Source organism: Elaeis guineensis, chromosome 5, assembly GCF_000442705.2.
Source record: "Elaeis guineensis isolate ETL-2024a chromosome 5, EG11, whole genome shotgun sequence".
Lineage (NCBI taxonomy): Eukaryota > Viridiplantae > Streptophyta > Magnoliopsida > Arecales > Arecaceae > Elaeis > Elaeis guineensis.
The window spans coordinates 121,047,196-121,060,204 of record NC_025997.2 but is presented as its reverse complement, the minus strand read 5'-3'; the positions used below and the strand labels follow the sequence as shown (position 1 = coordinate 121,060,204).

The following is a 13,009-nucleotide window of genomic DNA, read 5'->3' as shown; positions in this document are numbered from 1 at the left end:
TTGCACATCCAAATGCTGGTAAATGGTAATATTGATCCTTTCCATAAGCACAAGTTAATAGTTCATAACTAGTGCTCGACAGTACCTGTCTGATACATTCCGAAGTCTAATGATTTATGAACAGTAAAATAAATTGTAGCAGTGCATAGTTTGAAGCCATTTGACTTGCAGGCCTGGTCTTCAATATGTATCTAAAATCTTTAAAAGAAAGGTTTGCATCTAAAATCGCTGGTGAAGATGTGACTGAAGGTCTGAAGGTGGCCATAAAACTACTGAAACACAGCTACGTGATTTTCATGTTCCTTCTACCTACTGGATTGGTTGAAGCAAAAGTTTGAATTCATAAAGCCAGTTAATTTGAAAGCAGCAAGACAGAAACATCTGATCTGCAGTTAAGAAGGCGCCTAAAAGAACATGGGAGAAATTTCTAAACCAGTACAACAAACTTCCAATGCTCCTGTAAAACATTATTTCAGGATATTCACGAACAATTACCTCAATGAGCATAAATTTGCAGCTTTACTTTCTTGGAACGGAAAATCATGGCCTTCAAATGGCACATTGTCAAATGGCCGCCAAAAGCATACAAATAATGTGAGCTCAGAAAAATACAAAAGGTTTCCTTTTCTCATTGGACCTCCAATTTTGACATAGAAGCCACCCAGATCTTGACCAGCTGAGTTCAGACCTGTGGGCCCGGGCAACCGATGAAGTCCCAGATAGTGAAAACTGAGTAAGAAAACAAGTAATCCCATCTTCTATAAGAAAAGGTAATCAAGAAGTTTACTCTCCAACTGTCATTCCAAACCCAAATTTGTAGTCTTTCTTCCGATGATCGATCTGCACAAAAATCGATCCCAATGAATGCAAAACTCAACACTAAATGTCACAAACATACTTATGCAGCATAATTTGTTGACAGAGTTCCATTTTCAAGTTGAAGAAAATGATCAACTTCAAGCTCATCCAATTATATTGAAATGTGAAGTCAAGCTGGTCAGAATGCAATATGAAAACAATGACAGTGAAGCTGTAGGAAGACATTATGCATCCATGTCATGCTCACCTCTGCAGAAAGAATAAAATTGACACCCATATTTAATCGCTCTTCAAGGAAAGCAGCCACACAGCCACTGGAATCAAGTTTTCCCCTTAAACGACACTGAAACAGTTCATCCATAATTAATAGATCAATCAGAACATAAATCAGGTATACTGTTTGGTAAAGAGAGTCCAAAATTCTAACTTTTTCCCCTCAATTTATAACAGGGAAAAAGTAATTTATTGCTACAGACATGCAGCACAACTGCAGCAACGTTTTCATGATTTCATTAGTTCAAATCTTCATGATATTCACTGCAAACATCATACAGGAGGTCACCTACTTTTTAACAACATCTTGGATTTAAAAGAATCAGTATAATGTATCTTGGGGCACAAAAGACCCACTCTTTCTATGCAAGCTTTGAGATCTCCTAACCACTCCATTCCAAAAACACCTGATCACAATTAATATTCAATGCCAATCATATAAATTTCAAAGCATACCATTCATCAATTGACCATCTTGAACACACATGGACCAACGGACTATAATTTTGATGCATTCAAATCATTATCTCGTAGTTGGTATTTTGCTCATCTTGTGATCAATTGATGAAGCAGCAACCTCAAGAAGAAAAGACATTTTATTTACAATTAATTTAATCTTGGTAAGTCAAGGTTCAATGTGTAAATTTTCAATATATGGCCCATGTATTACACTGGTAGGATTTAACCTCGGGTCATACCGGAAGAACTGTCTGCTAACTCTATCTGTATACATACAACTTTGAGAATTTCATGGTGCAAAAGAACCATTTCATAATAAATTTTTCAAATGTAAGAACAATGGACCATTAATAATTCTCCAAGGACATCAAACTAAGTTTTATGGATGTATATTAAGTAGCAATTTATAGAAATGGAGAAGATTTATCCAATAATACAAACTTTACATAGTAGATAAGGACAACATCATAAAGAGGATTGTATATCAATTGCAAGGTAAACCCACAAGGTTATAGAAACACTTTCTACATGGTATGATAAAAGTGTGCGATGTCCGTGGACCATGCAATATTTCTAGACCAGTGACCAATATCAGGACTGAAAACAGAATGTTACGTAAAGGAAACTCAACCAGAAAGAAATTACCTGCCTAAGGATATAATCATAACCAAAGCTTGAAGTAACATCTCTTGTCATGTGATTGTACATGAAATCAGAGGCAAGGGAAACCTGAAAGCAGAGTATAAATATATGTCATATATCATATAAGATGACAAAGAATGGTGATGTCCTCTCATATTGTTAAAGTGTCACCTTCTCTGAAACTTTCTGAACATAGCACAGTGCAACTATTCCAGTGCTTGCAACTTGCGCTGTTGCAACCTGCATAAATTGAATCAGTACCTACCAAGTTACCAGTAGGCAATCTCTTTATGAACAGTCAAATTTGCCACTTGTGAAAAATAGAAACCTGTCTGACAGATGACAGCGGAACATATCAAAGAGGTAAAAAAAATCACATGTAGTAGTAACAAACTGGGGTAAATGTTTTAACATATGGATTGTAGCTGTATTATCATCTCCATGTCAAGATACAAAATTTCAGTTTTTATCTTTTAATTGTTCCAACTTCTTGGCCACAGATAAGCATTTACAGCAACAGAAAATGAGATGGCAGTGCACACATTCTGGCAGATGGAACCAATAAGACAGTTGCCTTGGGAGCATGAAAGCCATCACGCATACACATGCACATGCATGTGTGTGTGTATATGAGAGAGAGAGAGAGAAGTCACAATCATCTAGCCTTTTTCCAACCATGTGAGGTCGGCTTTATGGATCTCATTCATCAAGTATTCCCACCTGAGGCTACTTCTGATGTTACTCCAAGTTCCTCCAGATCCTTTCTCACAATCTTGATCCATATTAATTTAGGTCTTCTTCTTCTTTTCTTAGAATCTTCAACACTAGCTGAAGTACCTTTCCTTACATGAGTCACCTCCAATCTTTGTTGTACATGTCCATACTATCTCAATCAATTTTCCATTACTTTGTCCTTAATTTATGCAACTACTATAGCTCCTCTGATATATTCATTCCTTAATCTATCCATATTTTACCGCACACTTGTCTTAATATTCTCAGTTGTGCCATACTAAATTTGTTTTCATGTGCTGTCTTTATTGCCTGGTACTCTGAGTCATACAGTATTACAGGTCTTATCATTGTTCTATAAAATTTTTGCATGTCTCCAAGATATATGTCTATCACATAATATTCCACATGCACATCTCAACAAAATCACTGTTGATACGTTTTAGTCTACTTAAGATCTCAAGCTTGGGCAGTGCTCCCACATATCGAATGATCTTTACAAACTACACGTTAACTTTCTAAATTGTGCTATTTCAGTAAAGAATAGAAGGGTAAATTCTCAGGCGCTAGATGATTCCTCCAGAGATCAAGTACCAAAAGCAATACGGTCTAACTCAGAAGATCATATATCAGAAAATTTCACGCGATCCAATTGTCATTGCCATAACTATAATACTTGATATTCAAACTGATCATTCGAATAGCAAGTCTTAATATAGATTAAATTTACTTTCCAAGACAGTTTGTTGACAAGAATATGGTTGCATGAGATGGACTTGAAAAGGGAGCATATAAAAAAGCCATTTCCACAGTCATGAGATCGAATGTCTAATACAAAAAGTATAACCAAAATATCATACACCATAAAATTTCACACATTGACTTTCGTTTGTTCGTTGTGTGAATTCTTACTTTAGTTATCTGCAGAGACTCAAGAGAGTGTTTTTACTAAAGAAGAGGGTAGACTTGCATAGGATGAGCCTCACATGATTAGGTAAAAAGAAAGAAAACGATTGTAAAGCTCAAAGAAATAAACATACGCACTCAATATTTTTATTGTGCTCTCTCACATTCACACCCCATCCCCTGCTCCCCCGCTTCCAAAATATGGTTGTGACTAGTAGATGCTACAACCATGGAAAAGGGACGTTTATTTTTATAACATCAGAGTTACCAGACCAGACTGCCCTTAGGTAATGTTTGCTGGTTTAAATTGGTGACACCAATATATCACATCAGGCAGTTTGCAATATGCATAGATAGAAGGGCCTTCTTAGTGGAAATCTTGTGAATGCGCTTAGAGAAATTACGATTATTGATGCTATAGAACACTTTAAGGATGGGAATCATGGTAGACCTTTGTCATTCTGTTTCAAATTAGAGCTTTGGATCACTTCCTGATTAGGGCTTTTGTAAATATTTCTGTTTGTTAGGTTATGCATCAGAGGCTAGCTGCTACTACCTGAGCTGATTGAAGTATTCTGATGAGGGAATATTGAAGAGCTGTTACACATATTAGGGTAAGTCACTAAAAGCAATCTATCACAACTAGGAGCCAATCCAATCTAAATATAGTTCTATTACCTTTTCCGAGTACATGAAGTTTTTCTGCACCAGGCTAGATTTACCATTACAAAGTCATGCTGTTTCATCCTTCTTTACTATTTCTTTACACTAGTTGGATGTTTTAATTGTTGTTAGGAAAGACTATGCTGGAAGAACATATAAGCTAAACTAATGACATTGCTGAACAAGGAAACCACCCCGAATGAGAAACAAACAAGACAGCTAGAAAGAATACCATCTTGTCTGTGTTGTATCGAGCAGCAAAACCTATGCCAGACTTCCTCTGATGACCAAGCCAAAAAACTTCACTTCCCAAAGATAAATGTGGTGTGACACTCTGCAGGAAAAACAATGGTAAAATAGAAGGATAAATTGATACAAAAATATAAAAGAGGAGGGAAAGGTATTAGTAGACAAAGAAAAACAAAAAACAAAAAAAAAAAAAATCAAAATATCCAATCTACAGTCATGGCTTAGCTGCAACAGAGCCTTCAGATTCAGAACCAGGAAAACAGAAAAACGAAACATCGACATGAGCAGAAGCTATAACCGTTCCTGAATTTCATATATAATAATTGAGCTGTCCTTCACAATAATTTGAATTAATGGCATTGCTGATCTAAGTATGACTTTTGACATGGTACAGTAATCACTATTCTACTTTACCCTGAGCTAGCAGAAATATTTTGTTCACAAGTTGTAAGGCCCATCTGAGATGCGGTTTAGCCGGTGGTCTCCACTATCATACACCAAACAGGGCCAACTCTCCATTTTAGTTATTTACTGTTAGACATGACAAATTTAATTATTAAAATGGCAATGGAATAATGGCAGAAACGATCTAAATGACACAACTTCATTATTCAATCGAGGCATGAATAATTGAATGTTAAAATGTTGTTCATCCTTTCAGCTTGTATACATAATTTAAAATTTGACGCAAAAGAGAGTCCTAAGTTTTTACTTACAATAAATCAGATAAATATTCCAAGTCACGCGATCCATCATAATGCTGATATGTCCTAATCTGCCCATAAAAGTGGCCCCTAAAATTCATCCCTTCCATCCATGTATGGAGTCAGTTTTCCTTGGGTATGACACTGTTCAGGAGTATACTCAATGGATTCACAAATGCTGATAGCAGATCAGGGGCCTGAATTTAATGTCCTCATGCAAGCTTCCTAATAAAGATGGAATTTTTTTCCACAAACAACTCCATAATCATCCCATAAATCAAGATTGAAATATTAATTTCTAGCTAACACAACAAGCTCATAAAAAGATACTGCTTTTGAAACAATTTTCTTAGTAGCATACATATGTTGCTGAACAGGCACTTAATTTTCCTTCCACAGTAGAGTTTAAGGAATTCGACACAGATTTTCTTCCAAATCATACCAAATTCAATCCTGCTGCATCCCCAGAATTGAAAAATACACTGTGTGGTAAAGTAGATTAATTACCTGGATATAATTGGCCCCATAAAAGGCATTATTCCCCATTTGATACTGAGCCCTGAAATCTTTGCCCTGTACAAAGGGTCAATAAACTACTAAGACAATAGGAATGCACCAAACTTAAAATTAAAATAGAGATAGTCAGGTGTGTTTCACAAACTTACAAACATTTTAAAGTTACGAATTTCCAGAATAAATAAGGAACTTCATGTTGCACTTACAATCGTTTTACAGTCTGACTAGTTTTCAGAATAAAAAACTACATGTTGCATTCCGTAAAAGCCAAAGGATAATGAAGAACACAATCAGCATATACATGAGCAGACAGCCTAGGCAATAGGAAGCAATCAAACCAATAACCTAGGATAATGCAATCAAGGGCATTCACAGTATAAGGATAAAGAAATTTAAAATATTTACTTGTCAACAGAATAAATATAGAGGGAAAAGGCAGGTTAACTAGGTCACAATCAAGACAACATATCCCAAGGAGACATTTCTTTAGTTGCAAGCAACAAGAGCCACATTATTTACTATAAATTTAGCTCCAAGAGCTGAGCCACACTGCCATTTACAATGGTAACATATCATTTCTCTTGCAAAGGGGTATATTTGTAGCTTTCTTGGTCAACATTATTGGAGGTCTAACAAGTAGTCGCTCATGTCGCTGAAGATATTGGCATTACTCCACACAAATTTTGATGCTGCAGCAGAACTGTTAAATAAGAAGAAGCATTATATTGCCATGACTAGGCAATATAGTGATACATCATGAAAGCAATTTTGAGTTTTAAGAACAATATGTTGACTGTGTTTGCCTCAACTTAGTGGAGAACCCAGAAAATACCAGGAGAAGCTTTGGAATTAGAAGCATTTAATCCATTTATTCCCTAAGAAAGTCAGGCAAAACACGATTACTCAAGACCATAATAGACTTGAACAAAACCTCCATGACACATATCCAAGAAGAATATACCCAAGGCTTAACCATCAGAAATAAGATAAACAATTTCTCCAATGATTCGGACAATAAAAAGATTATAGATGGAGCAGATGGAATGCATAAACATTACTAGCCAACACATGGAAAGGATCTCAAAAATGTTATGTGCATATCTTACTGTTTAATGTTCTTTCAAGATGGATTGTTATATGCTTTGGGTAACATAAATACTTCAAGTCGGAAGTATCAATTATCATACAAATGTGGGCGAGATAGGTGGAAACATGAATGATAGAAGTAGAGCTAGATGAACAGAATTGAGAGGTTCTTGTTCTGTTAATGTAAACCATTGTGAATGCACTAATCTAGTAGAAACACCCCTCAAGTACTAGAAAGAACACAGTATAAATATGAGAGCAGAACTTTGCTTCTAAATGTGCTTGTGCACATGCACTCACATGGAGAGAGGGAGAGAGAGAGGAGAAGAAGGGCATGGGTGGGGTGGGGGTTGGGGGGGTTGGGGGGTTTGAGGGGTGGTGTGGTTTGAGAAAGAGAGAGATTATGGTGGCATTCTTCTACCAAGTGATGCTTATGGACTATGGTTAGGCAGGCAGCCATCAATGAAGTCAGAAGAAACCAATCAGGTAGTGACATAAGGCTATTATGGTAGCTTGATTCATATAAATCATCAAAGATCTCAAGTATCAAAGAAAGCAGCCTCGCAATATGATCCGGTCATGCGGTCATCACTACTAGTCCTATAAATGTTTTGTGTTAGATAACATCCATCTAGTGAATATGTTGGAAAAAAATGTGGAAAGAAAAATGGGGAAAGCAAATTTAGCATCATACAATAAATGGATCATCGATCAAAAAGAGAGCAATAGAAGTCACAAGCTTCTCAATAAAGGGCTAGCATCTCATAGTTACAGACATATCAGAATTATTGCATCTTTCCCTTGTAGCAGTGCCTTAGGTAGCAGACTTTCTAAATAAGATTATTTTAGTTTGTTTTAATTATCAACAGCAAAAGGAGGTTACCATCACCAAGCAGGCATGAAGATAATCAAATTACAAAAATAAGATAAGAGCCATAAGAGGGAGCGATGAACTCTTCCATTGCACAAACTCACAATGAATTGTATGACCACCAACTAAGAGAACATTTAAGAAAGGCTAACCTTGTAATCAAAGTTAAACATGCCTTGAGAGAAATGTGGCTCATTCGTGAGCTGTAGAAAAATGCAGCAGGAGTCACTAACATAACAGTTAAGAGTACGCCAAACAACACTAAACCATCAAGAACAGTACGATACCTGGGCATTAATTTTCAATGTTAAATTATCAGTTAAATCACATTTGACTCGTGCATTCAACCTTCCATCAGTCAATACCCTCCCAATAAGCATCAACTGTAGAAATATCAATATTCCCAAACTTTAAATGTATCAGATGTATTCCACAGAAAAGCTAGCCTCCGAAAGGCTAATGCTGTTGCTAAATAAAAGAAGTTAATTAGAGGGACAGATATCAACCTTTGGATCCAGAAAGTTAGCACCAAACTCATAATGTGCCGTAGGGACTTTAATAGTGCCTGAAGATGGAGAAGGAACCTCTGTCGATCCCATATACACACTGATAGATGGTTGTCAAGTGAAAGATCTTAAAATTAACACCAGCAGCATATCAAACAAACCAACACAAATTGAACAAGAGCCACCTGTGACTGAGTGAAAATTTCTGATTGAGTCCCTTCGTGAAGTCAAATCGCAATCCTTCAAAGAGCTCTGGTTTCAAAGACACTGCAGGAAGAATTACAAAAGAAAGTTTCAATAAAACTGAATAATGCCCACTGACACCTTGATTATCATTACTTTTTATGACAGATCTATTTTTGACTGTTTGGTACACCATAGTTATTTTATATACAATTTTGAAGCAGAATGGGTTTTTTTAAGCTACAGCATATTAAAATACATAATCTTTTGTAGATATAGCTGGCACCAAGGCTTTCTATGCCGACCAGTATAGGGCACACCATACCAACCTGATAATGTATTGGTATGGTATAGAGGGCTCAATACAGTACCATACTAACACATGATACAACTGCTATCTTGCCTCCAGAAACATACCCAGTGTTGGTAAGGGGGTGTGCCACATCAACTCAAGCCATAGGGTGAAGCTACTAGCATAGGATCTGGTATCAAGATTGAAAACCTTGGTTTGGCACAAATTGGTAACTGACTCCAGAGCAAGGTTTTAAAACCAGTAGCAGAGGTGATAAGGATTTTTTACCAGAGAAATACAGAACCAATCCAACTATACTGGCACAATATGGACAGCATCCCAGTCTTGTACCGGGATGCCCAACAATCCCTTTGTTTAAAAAATTGTTCCTTCTATTATATAATTTAAGTAAAATATTTGTTCCTTTTGAACATTATATCCTCCCTTGCTGCAGTGGTTAAAAGGATGACCAGGCACACATCAGTTTGAATCCCAGTTGCAATATTATTTTTACCACCCCACAAAAAATAATCAATGCCATACATTTACTCTCTCTCTCTCTCTCTCTCTCTCTCTCTCTCTCTCTCTCTCTCTCTCTCTATATATATATATATATATATATATATATATATATATATATATATATATTACGTATAACTGGTACTTCTGTTCAAGAAATTAGCACATTCATGTTACTCACAAAAGTAATTTTAATGATATACCTTTTCTGAAATATTATGTATAGCTTTCTAAAATTAGTATATTCATGAAATTATTACATCATATACAAGAATTATGGAACAATACTTTTAACTATAAATAATTGCTATTGTCATCTTTTTAAAAAATTCATCTAAACAAAATAATGATGACAAAAAATAATTTTCATGATTCATCCAGATAGTAAATAATAATTTTATTGAAGAAAATATGGGTTAATCTTTTTTTAATCATAGTTACTAGACTGACTGACCATGTGACTCTTAGGTTGCCATTAGAGTTTTTGATTAATCATTTGAATTTAAATGCTAGGAGTCCTTAAATTTTGGAAAAATAAGTGTCCTATTTCCAATCCCAGATTAGGAAAATAGTTCACTTGTATCAAGATTAGAGATGGGTCTGTAACACTTGTATACGCCATTGATTAGAGAGAAGAATTTAGTAGAGATCGAAATAAATTATAGGAATTCCCTCTTTCTACATTGTGTGACCCCTTCATGAAGATCACAACTCTACAAGTGCAATTTATAATTCCCAGGCCCCTTTAGAGAGGATTCTGCCATATTTTCAGTTTTTCCCATTGACAAATCATACTTGCAGATAAGCATTGATTTCATCAATGGACGATTTAAACCAATGTACACATATCCGACCACAAATTCACATAGCTTTAAATATTTCGTCTAAAATTAACAAATTGTTAGTGAGATTAAAACCACATAGCTTTAAATATTTCGTCTAAAATTAACAAATTGCTCATTTTCTTTGGCATCTACCTAAAAGCGAAATCATCAAATAAGAAAACTTTAAGGCAGTTATGTTGGGCTGTAGAGAAGCGTGGAGCACATGATTTGAAGGAAGAAAATCTGGAGCTAATATAGGCTAATTTAAAGAAGAACTAACTAAATTGGCATAATCATGTACTACTCAGACATGAAAAAGTACTAAGAAGAGAGGTCAGAATTTTTGTTAAGGATGAGAAGAGAGAAAAGAGAACTTATACAAATCTGAGTGGATGTTGTGGGGATAGATTCAGATAGGCTTGCAGATGAATAAGGTAAGTAGCTAACCATTTGCAACACCGGACAGGAAAAAAAATCATAAAGCCGGTACTATATAGTTAAGGACAATGCCGACATTTATGATCCTTTTCAACTTTTTCTTAAAAATTTATTTTTTAAGTCAAGCATAACAAAACTTGATCCATATTAAATTTAACTACAACGCTGAAACACCAGCTACCAAAACATAAATTGTAATTTTCCTGATCAAGAACCAAGATATCGGAAACTCAAAGGCCTCCACTGAACGCACATGTATTATCAATCTAATCTAGAAAATTCCACAAATTTATAGTAAAATTCCGCAAATATAGCACAAGCAGTCATGAAATTCACAGAAAACCTAACCTACAGAAAAGAAAATAATCAAGAATAGAACTAAAAATAGTTCAAAAAAAATATGTTGTGGAGAAACCATCAGAAGCCAAGAACTCACTCAAAGCTTCCCGTTGGATTTCCTCGAAGGGAACTGGGCAGGGAAGGTTCAGATAGTCGACCTTCTTCTCGCTCTTCTCTTCCGCCTTCGATGGAAGAGCCACCGCCAGACCAACCGCCGGCGGCAGCGGTGAAGGCGGCGGCGGCGGGGCGGCAGCGTGGCTGACGGACGATCCCATCCCTCGGGGAACGAATGCGCCCCGATTGAGAAGAGAGGACGACGAGTGGACGACGGTGTAGGGGGAGAAGGGAGTCGAGAGAGCGTGGTGGTGTTATATCAAGAGTAAGTCGAGCCGCTGCGGGGACGAGGGTTTTTGGAGGGTTTTTTTAGTCCAATTCTTTTGTAAGAGAAAGAAATTTTTTTTTTTTTTCATTCGATGTACCATCTAATTTAATATAATCTAATATAATCTAATGTAATATATATATATATATATATATATAAGAAATAGATCAGATTGATGGCCTTTTGATAAGCAGCATTTCGGGTGTTTACTATAATTTATTATAATTTAATAGGAAAGATCAGATTCATGATTTTTAAATAAACGATAACTTGAATATTTGGCAAATAATATTCTAAATATTTAATATTATTTATTATAATTTAATAAAAAATTTATATTAACTATTAAAAATATTTATTAATTATTTTTAATATTAAATTGATTAATTAGTCCCAATTATTATTCGATTTAACTCCAACAAAATATATAATTTTTTTATCATATATATATATATATATATATATATATATATATATATATATATATATATATATATATATATATATATATATATATATATATATTTGTTACCCATACATAGTATGAATTTTAATATCCAATCACATTAAAAATTTTACTGACCAATATATTAATTTTTATTTTAAAATTAATTTTAAAAATAATCAATATCGATGGCTAGTTTAAAAAGATAAACTCTGAAGTAGATTGTATGACGGCCTACATTGCAGAGCATAAAAAAGATTTTTTATTTGTGTATGTGTATATGTGTCCGTGCGGGGGGATGTGTGCATTTTATTAACCGTTATAATATCACATAACATCTTCTATATAAATAGAAAATAGCGATAAATAGAAAATAACGATAGGAAGTTCTCTAAAATTGTTTTCGCTTTTCAAACCTTCTATGAAGAGGAACACTTACTCAAGCGTCCACTGCTACCTCGGGTATTGGCATGACACATAAGCACTTTCGTTCCTACAAACTTTCTGGATAACTAACTTTCATGAGATATTTGGTGTATTACATAGATAATGTTGCTATGATAATGTGATTGTAGAGAGAATATAATTATCTGATAAAATTATAAGAAATTATATATTGTAATATTTAATCTATATAATAATATTATTATAAAATTATAAAAAAATTTATATTACAGTATTTAATATATAATTTAGATTACATAGAATACAAACTAATTTTTTCAAAATATCTCTACCCTAGCTTATTGATTATTATCTATTTTCTAAAAAGACAACATTTCGAGACCAATTATTTTCCGTGACATCATCCGTTATGTTTTCTTTTCTATTTTCACTAACTGAGACTATCCATAATTTATTTGATATTTTGATAAAAATATTTTGATCCTTAAATTATTTTGTTGTAAGATTACAGGATTATAAAATTACAGATAATCACATAACCATTTTTCTCTAGACAATCAGATTATCTTTTTTTAAAATAATACTGCATTACATGTAATGCAATATTATCTATAAAAATGACGAAACAAACAGTGTAATATAATTACTAATCCTATCACGTTTACATGCTACCAAACTCCCCATTAGGATTTAGATTTGTCGGACAATGCAGGTTTCCTACTAGCAGGCCATGTTAATTAGCTCAATCAGATATTG

At 34.6% G+C, this 13,009-nt stretch overlaps 1 protein-coding gene across 1 annotated transcript; it reads right to left on the bottom strand.

Annotated features, from left to right (window-relative positions):
• Positions 1–424: 424 nt before the first annotated feature.
• LOC105046110 (mitochondrial import receptor subunit TOM40-1) lies at positions 425–11,424 on the bottom strand. The gene is made up of 11 exons (XM_073258341.1): positions 11,119–11,424; positions 8,612–8,693; positions 8,427–8,526; positions 8,208–8,303; positions 8,073–8,123; positions 5,955–6,020; positions 4,727–4,828; positions 2,365–2,433; positions 2,197–2,280; positions 1,067–1,162; positions 425–840 (listed from the first exon to the last, which is right to left on the bottom strand). Exons 1-11 carry the CDS (start codon positions 11,294–11,296, stop codon positions 784–786), a joined length of 981 nt encoding a protein of 326 aa, XP_073114442.1. The 5' UTR covers positions 11,297–11,424; the 3' UTR covers positions 425–783.
• Positions 11,425–13,009: the final 1,585 nt, after the last annotated feature.

Bases quoted from the DNA above. Each gene is read 5' to 3' on its own strand.
- LOC105046110 (XM_073258341.1), bottom strand. From the start codon at position 11,296: ATGGGATCGTCCGTCAGCCACGCTGCCGCCCCGCCGCCGCCGCCTTCA. The intron at 8,124-8,207 runs GTATCGTACTGT...ATTTTTCTACAG, and splicing joins CATTGAAAATTAATGCCCAG to CTCACGAATGAGCCACATTT. The intron at 1,163-2,196 runs GTAATTTCTTTC...GAACTGTTTCAG, and splicing joins ATGATTATATCCTTAGGCAG to TGTCGTTTAAGGGGAAAACT.